The following is a 17589-nucleotide window of genomic DNA, read 5'->3' on the forward strand; positions in this document are numbered from 1 at the left end:
CAGCCTGCCTTTGCAGGAGATATGGGTTCTATCTCTGGGTGGGAATATCCCCTGGAGAAGGAAATGGCAACCCACTCCAGTATTCTTGCCTGGGAAATCTCATAGACCGAGGAGCCTGCCCGGCTACAGTCGATGGGGTCACAAGAGTTGGCCATGATTTAGGGACCAAAACAACACCAATCAAGAGTAACAGTAATAAGTATCATCAGCTTGGGGAGAACTATTATCAAGATCTCCTAGAAGGACTCCGAATAACAGCTTAGGGGAATGTGGCAAGGACAGGAAGGAACAAGAAGTGATTTGTAAATTGGTATGATACCTGAATGTGATGCCACCGGGACCTCTGATACGCAGAAATGGAGATGGGAAATCAATCAAGTGAGGGACGGAGTTGGTAGGGGTTTTGATTCCTAATTTTATCTAAGTCTGGTTTTGCCTCTGTGAATTTCAGGGCCGCGAGGTCTGACGTCACCTCCAGGTAGCCTCCCACCAGCCTGGGGTCCGGGGATGGCAGGAATGCAGCGGGTGAGGACCAAGAGCTGTGACTGCATCTTTTTCTCGAAATTCCCCCCGGGGGCCCAGAGTTGGACGCTCCCCTACGGGCTCATCACGTGCGCAGCCCAAGCAGAGCAAAGCCAGCAGAGGTCTGTGGTCCCCGGGCGCTAGGGTGGTTTTTAGGGTTTTCTTTCTTTATGATTTCCCTTCTTGTTCTCCACAGTTGATGATTTTCTGCAGAAAAACGGCTGAGAAAAAGAACCTATTTCATTTCCAGTTCCCATCACTGCGATTTCCACATGGATGTGACGTTCGGTCCAGCTTCCGAAATGCCCAGGTGACTCACGCGGGGACACCCCGGGGCGGGGCGCAGGAGTTTCTCGGGCGGGGCGGCGGGGCGGGGTCGGGGCGGGGCGGAGTGCATCTGGCTTCCCGCTCCGGCTGCGCCTCCTGCGCCCCCTAGCGGCGAGATCGGGGCTTCGGGAGTCTGGGGCTCGTGTCACGTGACTGGAAAGTCCCTGGGTGGAAATCCCCGGTGTCCGCGGGCGGTAAAACAGAAAGGGAAAAAAGAGAACTGGCAGTCTGCAGCCTTCGCGGCGGCCAAGTGCGACGAGCTAGGAGGCCGTGGGGGCGGAGCGGCGAGAGCAGCCGCCGGGAGGACTGCAGTGGCAGCAGCAAGGGAGATCCACACCCCCCGGCCGGCCCGCCGGAGAACTCGCCCGAACCAGGCGTCCATGGGGAGCCGTCTCCACCCGGCCCCAACCCGAATTGCGACCCCAGCCTGCGGCGCACGCTTGTCCTGACCTGGACTTAGGATTTCTGAAGAGGATCGCGCGGACCCAAGAGGTAACCCAGCGTCCCTGTGCCGTCTGCCACGGGCTCTCCCGGGACAAGGGCTGCGGATGCGAATTTGGCAGCGACCCGCGGGCTGGCCCCGTCGACCTGGCCTTGGTTTTGCCGCGATCCCAGAGGGAAGTTTGTTGGCCGTTTGTGACCCCTGTAAGGTTCTGAGCTGCTGAGAGTGGAGGTGGCCGCCAGATGTTGGGGTGACAGCCTGTATTCTAGGATCCAGACAACTGTCCCTTGCAGCTCATGCAGAGAACTTGAACGGCAGCTGCTTGGGGGAGAGTCGCCCCCCGGAACCGCTTGGTCCGGGTGGTCATGGGTGCTTTGCTGTTCGGCTTGTCCCTTTTGGAGTCGAGCTCTGCATGCTTACGGCCACGTAGACCTTGCAGAACCGCCTGGCCTCTTTCCAGACTGTGCAGCACCAGTCCAGAGGGGTAGGATGTCGCAGCAGCAGCAGAACCTAGGGGGCAGGGGGCCCGGTCAGCTGTCCTTTCCGGGGAGGGCTTGCAGACACTCGGAGTGCAGCAGTGTCAGAGAAGTTTGCGTGGAGCAGGAGGTCGTCCGCCTGCCTTGGGGGCTGACTCCAGTTTAGAGCATCTGCAAGCCCCTACCCCCAAGTCAGACTGTCTTTGTCAGCCGGGGTCGTCCCACATCCTGCCACCTGGCCTTTCAGGAAAGCCGTGGTATTAAGTAAGGAAGGAGCTCAACTCTTGTTGAGACCGCTTTGTTTTCAGTTCTCCCTGCCTCTGATCTTTCCTCGGAAAGCTGCTCTGGTCAACTCTCCCAGGGCAGCCTTTTGGGAGAACCAGTGTTTGGGTCTTCTGGACCACAGCCCCAATGTCCCAGATTATTAAGCAGCCAGTTACTGCTTCATTCTTGTGTCCTGAGGTGCTTCTTTATTTTTTTTTTTTTTCAATTCTTTGTATAATTTTTGAGTTTTTGAAGTAGTACTTTCTGAAAATTTAATATCTGTTGGTAGGCCAATGAGGTATCAGAAACATGAAAGAAATGTTATGGGTGATATTGTTTGTCTTTGCATATAAGGACATTACATTCATAGCTCAGAAATTCTTCATCACAAGTCAGATTATTCCTTAATCTTAAATGTGGAGAAGTCTAAGTCCTGACCACTTAGGCAGTGGGTCTTGATTTCTTTTAAGGAGGCAATGCTGCAGGCCATTCAAGGCTACACCAATGAATGAGGCAACACTGGACTGTCAGATATTGACATTTGCATGTCTTGCCTGTGGTTCTAGCGCTCACTATTTGAAAGATCTTAGGTGCAGAAGAAAATAATAGAAGAGTCAGAAAAGTAAAAAGAGGCTACACCTAGTTTGTTTCGGATCTTCTTGCCTGTCTGTTTCCACGTGACAGCAGCAGGCACTGCGGCCACAGGTGTGGTGTTGTGAGATTAACAAGGGGATGGGTTTGGAAGACCGGGCTTCTAGGCAAAGCCCTGCCCTTGGATGGTGTGGGACCTCCCTGAGCGGGACTAGTACTGCAGGTGATGTTGCTGGAGACTATGATAGTCATGTGACTTCATGCTGGGGAATAAGGTTATCTTTGATCTTTTGCCTCAGCATCAAGCTGATGGTCAGGCAGTAGAGTATGTGGTCAGGCCGTGCTTGCGGAGTGATGGATGGACAAATGAATGACGTCATGAAAGAGACTTTTGCCATGCCACCAAGGAGGCGCGTGTGTGATGTTTTTGTCCCTTAGTTGTATCTGTGTTCTTGTCATGATTTTGCCCAGTTCCACCTGCAAGGAATGTCTGACGTCAAAAAGGAGAGATTACCATTTGACCCAGAGAATGACTTCTTCCAGGCATCATCTAGCTGTCAGATTAGGAATCCTGATCTAAATCTACCACCAGAAGACTCCTCAGGAGGAACCTTGGAGTCATCTAGTCCACCTGCTCCCTGGAGTGGGCCATGAGAATTTAGACCATTTTATCAATGTCTTTAAGAAAGCTGAGACCGACCCAGGACAGGCTTCCTTGTAACATAGATTTCTTCTCCCTCTTAACTTGGTTTAACTTCTTTCTCATCTAGAGTCTTGCTCTGGCAAACAGTATGCTACATGACTGGGATTAACAATCACAGTGAAACTTCCTAGAGGCCCTGTTCGTGCTCTGAAACTGTCTTTGTCTTCATCTTGGAAATTTGGATGGATGGCAGGGCACTCTGCTCAGGGTCAGTGAATGTCAGCTGGCTCTCCACAAAGAGATGAGCCGTAAAGTCCCGTGTTAAATCGATTCACATCTTCCCATGCTATTGTCACGGATTGGAGATGCTGGAGTTATCCTCCTCCTCTTTCATTTGTCCTGAGTGGCCCCCTGTGGCTGCAACTTCTTTCCTTGTCTGCTTCCAAACTTTTCTTTCTTTCCACTAGTTGAGTGTGCTTGAAGATTTCAGGATGAAGACACGGTGAGAAATCCATCTGAGTATTGGTAGCTGGAAGACAATGATAAAATTGTGTTGGCGGTTGAGTTTAAGTAGTACAGTTAATTCCATCATTACATAGAATATAATTCCATGCTTTCAATATCTGCCCATGGAAGTGTAGGATTTATTATTCTAGTACTGTTATTATTCTAATTCTTCTTCTGATGTTGTAAAGTTCAGTGGAGAGGTTCTGAAAGACTGCTAACTGTTTGCTCTAAATATTGGAAAGCATCTTGTTGGGAGTAGACTTTTTTGTTGGTTATAAAGCATTTAGTTTAACTCTTCATGTATATATATAAATAGCATTTTATAAGTAAATGCTTTATAAATGTTCCTTTTGGGGACTACAGAGAAAAGTCCAAGCGACTGCCAACATGGCAGCATAAAATTGCAGGATTTTTCACAAAATATTTGTTGTCTTTCCAGTATAGGGAGGGAGTGCTTGAAAGAGGTAAATCAAAACATGGACGAGAAAAAAGGGTTGCTTGGTGGTGCTCTTAGAAGAGGAGCTGACTTGTCAGGGCTACATGCTTGTAACCAGCATTCAGGGCACCTCAAATCCAGTGTTTGCCCCCAGAACAGCATCAGGATGAGAGGGGAGTTTCAGTGAGTTAGAAGGCTCCGTACCTGTTGCTGACAGACAGGCTTGGCTCCCTGACAAACTTTACTGAAAACACGGGTTATTCCCCTCCTCCTCATTGCCCACTCCTTCTTTTGTTTAGACTAATCTTTAAAAATGATGTAACTTAAAACTGTCCAGTGTGAGTTCATCTTTGGGGCCAGCTAGTATCCTGGGAGTAGAGGTGACTAAGATCTTTTGCCTGCCACTCAGGGTAATGACAAGATCAGACGGTGGGGTTTCCTGCAGGCAGGTATATAGGAGTCATATCAAAGTCAGACTAACGGCGTGGGGTTTTCTTTCCCTCCTCTTTAGGTATTGGAGAGCACCATGGCTGAGCAACTCCTTCCTCTGGCCTTGTATTTGAGCAATATGCGGAAAGCCGTGAAGATAAGAGAGAGGACACCAGCAGATATTTTTAAACCTACCAATGGGATCATTCACCACTTTAAATCCATGCACCGATACACTCTGGAAATGTTCAGAACTTGCCAGTTTTGTCCACAGTTTCGGGAGATCATCCACAATGCTCTCATTGACAGAAACATCCAGGCTTCCCTGGAAAGCCAGAAGAAGCTCAACTGGTGTCGAGAAGTCAGGAGGCTTGTGGCACTGAAGACCAATGGTAAGACGTGCTTCTGTCTGGGGGTTGGGGTGGCTCCTACCATGCTGGGTCCCTATTTATTAAAAGGCACCAGCCCCAAATCAAGTCTCTTCAGGCTATAAGTACCTTAGTATAGAGACACTCCAAGGGGCATGTGATGAAAGCAAGCTTGCTTTGGGAGTATTTGAATTGAGGGTGGTTTCTAGTGCATGTTAGAGAGCAGAGCACCCTGAAGCTTGGAGAATGCATTTCTGGACGCCGTGCGTTAGGTGTATGTGTAGGGTGTGTATGTATGACTTCTGTATCTAATTCTTGTGACTGTTCAATCATGAAATACCCTTCCCTCACGAGTAATGGAAATATCAAAAGGCTTTAAAAAGTTCAGAAGAAAAGCATGGTGTGAAAATCAATAGTGTTTTCCACTGTCATTAGAAAATGCCCGTGATGATGGCCTTACACTTCTTGAATCGATGGCATTTTATGGGTTAACCAACGGCTGTTGTCAGCTGCTTCCTTACCTAGGTTCTGTTGCTTGCAGTCCCAAGATACTAACTAGACAGATAAACCTGAGTTCTTAGCTCAGGTTTTAGTCCTCTGTTTCATTCTTTTTAGGGATTCCTAGTACTGTACTGCATTTCTTGCTGTCTGTGACTGTCTGCCCAATGGCTGTTTACAACTCATTGCTGTTTCCTGTTCTAAACTTCACTGTTTTTTTTTTTTAATTATTTCCTTTGAGCAAGAGTATGCACATCACAGAAACATTCAAGCCTAGTGTTAAATGTAGTAGCAAAATTCTATTTTATAAATGTAGTTAATTATTACAAGAAGCTGTAGACTGCTTATTGTCTAGATAAAAGCAGGAAACTCCTATCCTTAGATCAGTGACAATCCTAAACCATCCCAATTATTTTGCTTGATATACATCTAAGGGCAAAATAATACATCTTCACTGACAGTGAGACCAGATGATAAGTATGTTAACTTAATTAAATAAAGTGGTACATTCACTTTGGCCGTTTTTGACTTGGGTAACTTGGCACGATTGAGGGACATGACTTTTTGCTTGGGTTTTGGGGGTTAAGTGCATCACCTCAACATCGTGCTTTTATTTTTAAAGCATAGATTCTTAGAAACAGAAAACTGAGGCTACCTAATGTTTACACTGGTTTTGGCATTAAATCAAGAGATGCTTAGAAGTAGGTAATTATGTTAAGTCATCATCAAGGGGTTTATATTCCTGACAGTTTGTGGTTTTAACTCTCCCATTTTGTTACAAAAAGAGGTGGAGTCAACTTTGGGAGAGTTGAAAAGAAGAGATTCTGCCAAATTAGAAATGTGGTAGTAAGAAAAAAACCATTTTATCGTGAACTGAACTGAGATTTTACGTTCAACTTGCTCTAGTTCCTTAAGGGAAAAAATGGAATATAAAAAGTAAATACTTGTCTTGCAAAGATACACATTTAAGTCAAGGATTCACGCTACAAATAAAACTACAAAGCAAGTGCATTTTGATATCATTTTCTGAGAGATGGGGGTTTTTAGGCTCAGAGTCCTTTTATTTCTCCACTTACAAGAAAATTCCTTAAAATTTTGGAAAAGGAAGAGAAGATATTTAGGGGAAGAGGAAAACAAATGACTTTTCCTTTCTGATTTTTATTAGCACCATTTTTTTTTTTTAAGTCTTCCCCCTATAGGAAGGCTCTTCAAAATCAATGGTCTATTTGGGGAGGGGGTGATTCACAAGTTTGCATTTGAGGATATGAGACTGCGGTGAATGAGGAAGGGAGTAGGTGGCATAAAATTGAAACTTCATTTGAAAAATTCCAGCGTCTATTGGCTGCAGCGATTTCACTTGTATAATGAGTAGCCCTATTCCAGCTCACCCTGACCACACCCACTTGGAAAGTCCAGGGTGCACTTCGCAGTTTAAATGTCTACACACCAGAACAAAAAGTACAATAGCTGTTGCTCAATTGCTAGTCAAATAACTTAGCACTGGGGAATTCCAGATGTTACTTAGGGAATTTTATGCTGGTGCATCTCAATAAAGAACTGAAAGTAAGCACAAGAAGAAGAAAAAAAGCCTTATCTTTGCTCTAGATTTTGCAAAGGGGAAATTTCAACAGCTTGCAATTGTTGCCACACTCTGCCAAGACACAAGGCTTGAGCGATCTTTTTGGTTCATTTGTTTAAATGTTTATTTAGCTAGTTTTTCTGACTATGTAAACTGAAAGGATATTGGCTATGGATATGTTTCAGGGTGGTGGTGGTGTTGTTGTTTACAGTTGACTGTAATTAGGATATGATAAAATTTCAAATAGCTTCATTGCCCCATATAGCAATGTAAGGAAATAATTGAACTTTTTTTTTTTTTTTTTTATTAGTTGGAGGCTAATTACTTCACAACATTTCAGTGGGTTTTGTCATACATTGATATGAATCAGCCATAGAGTTACACGCATTCCCCATCCTGATCCCCTCTCCCACCTCCCTCTCCACCCAATTCCTCTGGGTCTTCCCAGTGCACCAGGCCCGAGCACTTGTCTCATGCATCCCACCTGGGCTGGTGATCTGTTTCACCATAGATAATATACATGCTTGAACTTTTCTTTATAAAAAAATTTTGCACTTCCCAGAAGAGCCTAAGGAGTTAACTTTTTAAATATTAAACATTCCTCCAAAATGTTTATTCTTTGGAGGCCAAAAAAAAAAATGCCATTTCATGAGTTGTGGATTTTTAACCTATAAAAGTAACAAAGTGACAGACTAAAATTAGACCTATCTTTTTCTCAAAAGGCTCAGAGTTCTTAAAGTGCCAGCCGTAAACACTGAATTATTTTGAAATGTAGACATCTAGGCACTCTTTAACTCTGAAAAGGGACTCTAACTGCTAACAAGCAGGTTCACACAAGGCATTTATGGGAGGTGGGGGTGAGCAGGCTAATAGGTAGTTCTGTCTCAGTCCCATTTTATAAATCAGGAGAGGAAACTCCCAGGCCCCGAATGCTGTGGTGGGGTGGTCAAGTCATTTACCCCTGAGTCATGGCCAGACGGTCCCTGTCTAGTAAGCGGAGTCAGACCAGCTTCCTGGTTTGAGCATGTTGCTCTGGGTGTTCTCTCTCAGGGTCAGAGAGCAATAGGACCAGCACCTGAGCCAGAAAATCAAGGCTTGTTAGAAAGGAAGGGACTTCAGAGATCATAACCCAATGCCCTCATCTCACAAAGAGGAAAAATACTCAGAAGTTAAAAAATTCCCCACCGAGGGCAGAGCCAGACAGGAGTCAAGGTCTGCAGACTCTCAGTCCTTGGTTCCTTGGGCTGTTAGTAGCACGCATTAAACAGAAGAGTTACAAGAATGATTTTTTATTTTTCCCTTAAAGCTGTCATCACCGAGTGAAATGTTACCAGCTAGTCCTTTGACTAAGAAACTAAACCATTGGCATTTCTCACAAGCACTACTGGGTCCCCACCAATGGTAGCAGAGAGGCTGCTTTATTCTGGAAACCTCTGCTAGGCTTTAGCTGCGGATTGCTAGAATTTGCTTCCCTTCTGTCCCCAGGTGACGGAAACTGCCTCATGCACGCGGCTTCCCAGTACATGTGGGGTGTTCAGGACACAGACTTGGTTCTGAGGAAGGCGCTCTTCAGCACCCTCAAGGAGACGGACACACGCAACTTTAAATTCCGCTGGCAGCTGGAGTCTCTTAAGTCTCAGGAATTCGTGGAAACTGGGCTTTGCTACGACACCCGGGTATGTTGGGCTTCCTCCTCAAGCATCTATTGACAGAGCTCCATGGTGGGAAAAGTGCACCTCTGACCAGTCCCTGCTGTCAGGGAGCATATGGTTTGCTGGGTCACGTGAACTTGGCTAAGCAGAGTCAATGGAAAACACCAGAAACCTCCCATGGGATGAGCCCAAGGCCCTTGTCACTGCTGGGAGGCTCCCAGACAGCATCTTCCCAGCTGGAGAGTCATTTTAGAATGATCTTTCTGATCACGGGATTCCCTGTGGCATTTTGGCTGTTTGGGGGGGTTGATGGCCCTTCGCTTGCTTTACTGAGCCCGCCAGTCAGATTCAGGGGGCGCCTCCCCATCTTCGGTCACTAGGCTGAGACTTTGTGCGCAAGGAGCTTGGCGTGGTGCTTCAGCAGGGATTTTTCTGAAAGCAGGTGCTGTCCCCATGCTCTTCTGCTTCTGAGTTTGCCTTGTAGTGGGAAAAATTAAAGGAAGAAAACCAGAATGGGGGGAAAGCGGGTGATCATTTGAGTGATGATCTCAGGAAAGGGTAAAAGTAAGCTCAGTGATACCAGTGAATAATTATAGAGTGGAGCCAAAGTTGTTTTTTAATGCAGAGTACGTTCAATAGTTTCTTTCCTCTCCCCTTAGAATTGGACCGATGAGTGGGACAGCCTCGTTAAGATGGCATCCGCGGACACACCCGCGGCCCGAGGTGGACTGCAGTATCATTCACTGGAAGAAATACACATATTTGTCCTTTGCAACATCCTCAGAAGGCCAATCATTGTCATTTCAGGTGAGATGCCCGCTGATGGCTTATCTGTGTTTAGGTGCCTTTCAGCTTTAATCCCTTACCTCTTAGCGTGACCCAAGTTCCAGGCGACTGTAGTTAAATGGACTCCCATGAAAGTCTCAGAGGGCCTTATCTTTTCTTTCTCTTTCCTTAAACAGACAAAATGCTGAGAAGTTTGGAATCAGGTTCCAATTTTGCTCCTCTGAAGGTGGGTGGGATTTATCTGCCTCTGCACTGGCCTGCCCAGGAATGCTACAGATACCCCATTGTGCTCGGCTATGACAGCCAACACTTTGTACCCCTGGTGACCATGAAGGACAGTGGACCTGGTGAGAAAACCAAACATCTATTCACATTTGTAACTGCTGGTGAATCCTGGTACACCCTGTTCTTACTGAACCTCAGGGTTTGCTCTTTGGCTCCTTTTTGAAAGCCTCATTTAAGAATATTAGTTTTATTCAAATAGAGTATTCTGTCATTTGTTTGATTAGCAACAATAATGCACTAGCACTAATCATAATGTCCCCCCACCCCGACTTGTTTTGTGTGTTGTTTGGGACCTACTTTGAGCATGTTAGTAGCAAATAGGAGATAATGTCTATTACTACCACCATTTCTTAATTAGCCCATAATACAGTGCCTGGCCTGGGGCAGGTAAATGTCTGGCAGGCTAGCTATTACTGTACTGTCTTAATGTGGAACTAATAGGGTACTTTATAAATGCTTTAGGTACAATATTTATTTCATTTCATCTTCACAGCATCCATGTGGATGCTATAAGCACGATAGCCTTACTGTACAGATGAGGCACCTGAAGCTCAGAGAAGTTAAGTAACTTCCCTAATGTCACAGAGCTGGATAGTGGCAGAGTTAGAATCTGAACTCAGGTCAGTCTGAATCTGAAGTGCAGTAATTTAACCAATAAGACCCGCTGCTTGGAGGCTGCTTAATATTCTGTGAACTTCCTGGAAACAGTGTATTTTATATTAGAGTTTAGCACGGTTTGTTTCCCCATTTGATTTTGTGGCTAGATAATACTTTTCGACTCGGTAATTGTATCCTTTCTGTTTTTTCAAAATGCAGTCGTTATATATATGTGACCTCACACAAAATCTTGTTTAGTAGAACCATTTTGCTTACGTGTTATTTCTTTTTCCCTCAGAAATCCGAGCTGTTCCACTTGTTAACAGAGAGCGAGGACGATTTGAAGACTTAAAAGTTCACTTTTTGACAGATCCTGAAAACGAGATGAAGGAAAAGCTCCTGAAAGAGTACTTGATGGTGGTAGAAATCCCTGTTCAAGGCTGGGACCATGGTACCACCCATTTAATTAATGCTGCAAAGTAAGCAGTTTGTTCTTAGCTCTGTCCTGTGTCATCTTTAAGCTGCTTCTGCCTCAGAGACCAATAGTAAAGTTATTTGAAGCCAGTTTCCTCCAACGTGAAACAAATTTAGGGGCTTATGTGTGTCAGAGACAATCAGCTCAAGCAGCACTGACTTTGGTTTTCAAATTACAACAAGGAATTTTTCCAGAGGATTGTCCTGTGTATCTGGATGCTTGGAAGCCAGCATTGTGGCTTCAAAAAGTGCGTTCACATCAAGGATACTTTTTTTTTCTTTTAATTGCCCCAGTGCTAGACTAACATGTGAAAATTCTTAGAAACAAAAGCCTCATTCTCCTGGCTTCTGGGTAAGGCAAACACATCACATGCAGGCTGGGCTGTAGAATGTGTTTCTGTAGCAGCCACATGAGTTGGCCACGTGGATCAGGGAGGAGAGACCCAGAGCGCGAGTTTATAGGTACTGAGATTGTAAACACTGGCTTGATGATAAAGAGATGCCTGTTTCCTAGAACTTGAAGTGCACAAGACCGAGAAGGCCTAAGCTAAACAATTTCTCAGCGTGGAGATGAACAAATTTCAGTGAGTCAGAAGTCAGTACGGAGTGCCTGTGGGCATGTCCACCTCTTAGTTACTGTTCATGGCAGTTAATGCTGATAGGCACCAGATGCACATTTAAAATTAATAACAGCAAAATACAGAATGCAACATTCCAGTATAGTTTGTGCTGGAAAGTAGACTTGTCCCAAATGAATACCCTGAAGAATGTTTCACTAGAAATTTCATCTCTGAGAACTTAGATAGTAAAAGTAACTATTTCAAAGAGGAATAGAGTAAGTATAGAAGCAGTCCCCAAGTAACCCTCTCTTTAGCATTATCTGTAATTTGGGGTGGACCAAAATTAATTAAATGAGACTGACTCTCAGAAGAGTGATGTCTTCTCAGCATTACTGGACTGTGTCACATTAGAGGCGCAAACTATCACAGACTGCATTTCAGTGGCTGGGTAGAAAGTTATTGCCACAATCCATATTTTCAGTTTGTTCTATAAGCTAATGATGTAATATTGTGTGTGGGTCTGTGTCTGTGTGTGTGTTTGTGAAGTCTCATATTTTTCCTTTTGTTCTTTAGGTTGGATGAAGCTAACTTACCCAAAGAAATAAACCTGGTAGATGATTACTTTGAACTTGTCCAGCACGAATACAAGAAGTGGCAGGAAAACAGTGAGCCGGGACGGAGAAACGCGCACCCCCAGAATCCTCTGGACCCTTCAATCCCCCAGCTTTCTCTCATGGACATCAAATGTGAGACACCCAACTGCCCATTCTTCATGTCCGTGAACACCCAGCCTTTGTGCCACGAGTGCTCAGAAAGGCGGCAGAAGAACCAAACGAAAGTCCCAAAGCCCACCTCCAAGCCGGGTCCCGAGCTGCTCCCCGGCCTGGTGCTTGGGACCTCCCGGGGGGAGGTCTGGAGTCCCGCGGAGCCCGCCGGAGGCCCCCACTCAGCCCCTCCGACGGCACCCAGCCTCTTCCTGTTCAGCGAGACCACGGCCATGAAGTGCAGGAGCCCCGGCTGCCCCTTTACCCTCAACATGCAGCACAACGGCTTCTGCGAGCGATGCCACAACGCCCGGCAGCTGCCAGCAGGCCGCCCCGCGGACCCCGCGCGGCTTCCCGACCCGGGCAAGTGCCGAGCCTGTCTCCAGGATGTCACCAGGACGTTTAATGGCATCTGCAGTACTTGCCTTAAAAGGACTACAGCCGAGGCCGCCCCGAACCTCAGCTCCAGCGGCTCCCTGTCCTTCCACCAGCGCTCCAAGTCCGACCCCTCGCAGCTGGCCCAGAGCCTGTCCCCACATGCCTGCCGCAGAGCCGGGCCCGAGGCACCCGCCGGTCACCACTCCCCGGCCACACGGACTCCAGGGGAAAGGATGGGGACCAGTAAGTGCAGGAAAGCGGGCTGCGTGTACTTTGGGACCCCAGAGAACAAAGGCTTTTGCACACTGTGTTTCATCGAGTACAGAGAAAATAAACGTGAGTGTGACGATGGGTTTCCTCTCCTCTGTTTAAAAACACCCGAGTAAAAGGCTGTATGCCCCTTAACTTCAAGAAGGGAGCCCCCTCTGGGCCGTGGGGGAGAGTGTGGCTTGCCTGGGGGCAGAATCCCAGTAGTTCTTCCAGCATGCTTCGAAGTAAAATCACAGAATAGCATGTTCCAGGATCCACAGAGCTCTGTGCAGAGTTCAGAGAATGTGTTTTATAAGGTCATGCAATGCAGTGTTTGTAAGGTAGAGTTCAAACAAGACTTCTTTTGAAACTCAAGCGAACGAGAGAAAATTCAAAATCTGAAGAGCAGTAACTGAAAAGAGGGTTTCCCTGCTGGCTCCAATGGTAAAGAATCCGCCTGCAGTGCAGGAGACCCGGGTTCAATCCCTGGGTCAGGAAGATCCCCTGGAGAAGGGGATGGCAACCCACTCCAGTATTCTTGCCTAGAGAATCCCATGGACAGAGGAGCCTGGTGGGCTACAGTCCGTGAGGTCAAAAAGCATCAGACATGGCTGAGTGACTAACACACAGACAGCTGGAAAGAGGGTGGTCTCTACTGACTACATAAGAACGCCTTTGTGGTTTTAGAAATATCAAATCTGAAAGAAGGATGGGCACTCAATGTCTCTGCTTGTTCTGTGGCTGTGACCTACCCGTACAGCGTGTTCCAAAGAGAGACTTGTAGAGTCAAAGATGTTTTAATTACAGTCTTGTTTCTGTTGTTTATTTTGCTGAGTGTCTGAAAGGTTGCTCTCCTAGAGTGCAGCCGGCCTAATCTGTGTCAGAAAACTGTCCCTCTGCTGGCTGGCCCGTACGTGTTCCTGATGAGCCTCCCCTCTCTTGCAGATTTAATCGCTGCCTCTGGGAAAGCCAGTCCCACAGCCTCCAGGTTCCAGAACGCAGTCCCCTGCCTGGGCAGGGAATGTGGCGCCCTTGGTAGCACCGTGTTTGAAGGATACTGTCAGAAGTGTTTCATTGAAGCTCAGAATCAGAGATTCCATGAAGCAAAAAGGACTGAAGAGCAGCTGGTGAGACCTCTCGAGGGACTTCCCCCTGTCCTTCAGGCCCAGCCTCCTTCCCGGGGTGATAAACGGGCTTTTCTCCCTGCCGAGTTCCAGGGAAAAACCAGGGGAAAAGTCAGCCTGGCCCCCAGGCTTGGACGTGCAGTAGTTCCTATTGATTTTCATGGCCTAAGTTTACTTTTGAATTCATTTGAAGAAGCAAATGAAGCTAGGCATGGAATAAAACCCATGAAAGCCTCTGAGAAGCCAGATGGTGATCAGAGACTTCTTGGATTTGTAGCAGAAGTACAGGCCTCTTAGTGGCCAGCAGGCTTCCTTAACTAATAACTAATCCTCTGTCATGAGATCCAAGGAGGAAGCAGATTGCCCCAGGTGCCTCCACTTACTGGCCGAAAGAAAGCAAGCATTTATTGATAGATGTCTTGCCTATTGGTTGGTAGATGATAGGGAATCTATCTGAGTGAGGATAGCTTAGTATTCACACAATTACTATTCACGCAAACAGAAACTGGCCTCTGTGTTAGGGTTGGTGGTTCCCCTGGGCCTCTCTGGGGCCAAGGTCTGATTTCATGGGATGGGGAAAAGCGGTCCTTGGAGACTCCGGTCCCCAGGCTGCCACCTGTCCCCTTGGACAGGCAGATGCCCCTCGCCTCACCAGGCCCTTTGTAGGACCCACACTGTCAGTTGAATAGGGTGCCTTGTTCTCCCTGCAATGCATGATGACAGTTCTGTCTGCTCTCTCCACCCAGAGGTCAAGCCAGCGCAGAGACTTGCCCCGAGCCTCACAGAGCGCCTCCAGGCCCAAGTGCGCACAGGCCACCTGCCGGAATGTGCTGGCCTGCTGCAGCCAGGAGCTCTGCATGGAGTGCCAGCACCTCGGCCAGCGAACGGGCACCAGCGCCCGCCGGCCAGAGCACAGCCCCGAGGAGCCCCCCACGCCGCGCTGCCGGGCCCCCGCCTGCGACCACTTCGGCAACGCCAAGTGCAACGGCTACTGCAACGAGTGCTTTCAGTTCAAGCAGATGTACGGCTAACCCGACCCAGGGGGCCAGCCCCAGGCCCCGAGGGGCCTAGAGCCTTAGCCCGCGGGGTGCCATCCTCTCTCGGCGCCGCTCCCGAAGGCCCTACCCTGCAGGGTGGGCCTGGGCTGTCTGTGAGCGGGGGACGAAAGACGAGCTCCGGTCTCCAGCCAGGAATCTGAGCAAAGCGTGTGACGGGCCGCGGGTTGCGCGGGGTCAGCCCGGAGCCGCTGCTCCTCCAACCCTTCCAAGCAGAAGGCTGGAAACCTCCAAGCCAGGACTGCCCCACCGTCTTCAGAGAAAAGGGAAAAGACGCAGGGTCCGGCTGGACTGGGGAACCCAGGGCCAGTCCCCTGCCGTCCCTCAGCGTCTCTCGGAGACGGGGAGCTGAGGCTGCGGGGCCTGCAGGCCCTCTGCGGGAAACTCAGGAAGCTCGGGGAGCGCGGCCAGACTCAGCATCAGCCGGCCGCGGCTTCTCCCCACCGGCCTCACTCTCTCCCACGGACACGGCAGAAGCAGAACCATCCAGACTGTGATGCTGAGGCTGAACACGTTCATAAAAAAAAAGCAAACCAGCTGCTCTTCACAATAGGCACCTTTCAAGACTCAGAACATGTTAGCGGGCAGATGGGCAACTCTTGGTTACCGCTGTCTTTACTTCTAAAGTTAACTCAAACTGAGGTGTGCATACCGTTGTGTACATATATCACGGCCTCTTATATTCTGTATGAGGGGATTTTTTTTTTTTTTTTTTGGTCATGTTGAGATGCTGCCCTAGAAGTTTTAAGAGGACTGACTAATAATAATAACCTATTTTCTGGTTGTTGTTGGGGCGGGCACCTCTCATAGACACAGCTTGCATGAACTCCACCAGCTGCTCTGTGAAATGGAAATTCCTGTGTAAATCACTTTATTTATTTTATTACAAACTTTAAGGTTATTTAAGTGAAGATGTTTCTTCTGGTCTTCAGAAAATGCTGTGGTGTCCTCTTGAGATAACATAAGACTGACTATCAGAGGCAGGCAAGTTCCTGATCACGGTGGGGGAGTCGGCCTTCTCCGTGCACTTTGCTTGGCTTCCCTAGGAAAGAAACAGTCTCTTCCGCAGTGAATCCATTAAAATCTCACGCTTTCTGGTGAGACTTTTGGCCAGAGCCACTTCCCAGCCCTTCAGTGAGAAGCCATTCTCCACAGTGTATAAACGGTTCTGTGTATCCTACCTCCTCAGACAGATAGTGGGGAAGGAACAGGGGTGAGATCAGGGAAGGTCACGGGGAAGGACGTTGCCTTTGACGAAGGGTTTGTTTGCTGTGTTCACGCTGTGTCCTGGGGTGCGGGGCGCTGACCTTGCAGCCAGCTTCACATTGGAGCAGCACAACCTTGGAACCAGGAGGATGAGGAAACCTCTCTGTCCTTGGCCTGCAGCCTCTCTCTGTGTTTTATGTTACTGTCATACTTGTGCTAGAAAAGAAAAAAAAAAAAAAAGGGAAACACATTGTCCCCAGAGGTAAAGGCTGCTATTTTTCTTGTTGTTGGTCTGGACTTATGACCTGGAAATCTTGGCAACCTGTACCTAATGCCCCACAGCCTTTGCTGGTCTGATGTGATGTGTTTTCCTCTTGAGAATCCATACACCTTTTCCCTGGGCATATCCCTTTATGTCTTTCTAAAGATTTCAAATAAATGTCAGTGTTTTCATTTAGTTCTTTTAAAGTTTCTATTTTAATATTTTATGTGTATCAATATTTTCATTCTTAATGTGAATAAGTGGAATTATTTATGCTTATTATACAAAACATTTGAAATTTGCACATTGAATTGTCTCTAATAGAAAACCGTTGACTCTCCTCTATTGGCTTTCTTCAAGTTTTCCTAAATTTAAATGTAACTTTTCATGGAAGTCAAGATTAAAAATTAAATTATTTAAAAGCAAATGTGGATGTTTTCTATTTACGAGTGATGAAAGAAAAGGGCCCCCATATTAAGACCATGCTTCCCAAACAGTTGTTTCAATGTGCACCCGGACAGGGGGTACATCTCTCACCCATAGGTAGGAAGAGAACCTGCTCTTAAGGGTAAGGCCTCTGGTTTAACAGGAAAGGCGCTGAGGCCCCGAGGGGAAGTGGGCAGGACCTGCCAGTGCCTGTTCCCGTGAGATGCCAGGTCCCTGTGCTCCTGTGAAGGTTCCCGCCCTCAGCCTTACCGAAGCGCAGAGAGCGAAGACCAGAGGGAGGAGCAGAGAGAGACAGAAAAGGAAAGAAATCAGAGGGGAGGAAGGAGTGTAAGACTTCTGGGTCAGATCTCAGAAGAGGTGACCTATGGCTGTGATGGCCACGAGCACTGGAGACCCCAGTGTCCTGGGAAATTATAAATGGCCCAATCTTCCACCCAATGCAAGGATGCCCATAGAATACCAATGCTGAAGGACTGTGCAGCTCCTGGGCTCTTTTTTTTCTTTTTTAAAGTTCCTCAGGAGATTCTGATCATCAGCCATATTTTAGAATCATGCCTTTAAAGAAATATTTATAATATTTTTAAACTTACTGTGGGAAATTTTAACACACAAGAAGTATGTTGTTGAGACTACAAGGTAGTTGACAGTATTATGAACCCTCATATGTC

General features: G+C 47.2%; 1 protein-coding gene across 1 annotated transcript; it reads left to right on the forward strand.

Moving 5' to 3' along the window:
• The first annotated feature begins 1028 nt into the window (after positions 1–1028).
• On the forward strand, positions 1029–16760 carry TNFAIP3 (TNF alpha induced protein 3). The gene is made up of 9 exons (XM_043457258.1): positions 1029–1341; positions 4720–5029; positions 8568–8758; positions 9394–9541; positions 9697–9867; positions 10701–10881; positions 12010–12914; positions 13773–13954; positions 14698–16760. The coding sequence occupies exons 2-9, from the start codon at positions 4735–4737 to the stop codon at positions 14980–14982; spliced, it is 2358 nt and encodes a 785-aa protein (XP_043313193.1). The 5' UTR covers positions 1029–1341; positions 4720–4734; the 3' UTR covers positions 14983–16760.
• Positions 16761–17589: the final 829 nt, after the last annotated feature.

This window comes from Cervus canadensis, chromosome 33 (assembly GCF_019320065.1).
Source record: "Cervus canadensis isolate Bull #8, Minnesota chromosome 33, ASM1932006v1, whole genome shotgun sequence".
NCBI classification, from domain to species: Eukaryota; Metazoa; Chordata; class Mammalia; order Artiodactyla; family Cervidae; genus Cervus; species Cervus canadensis.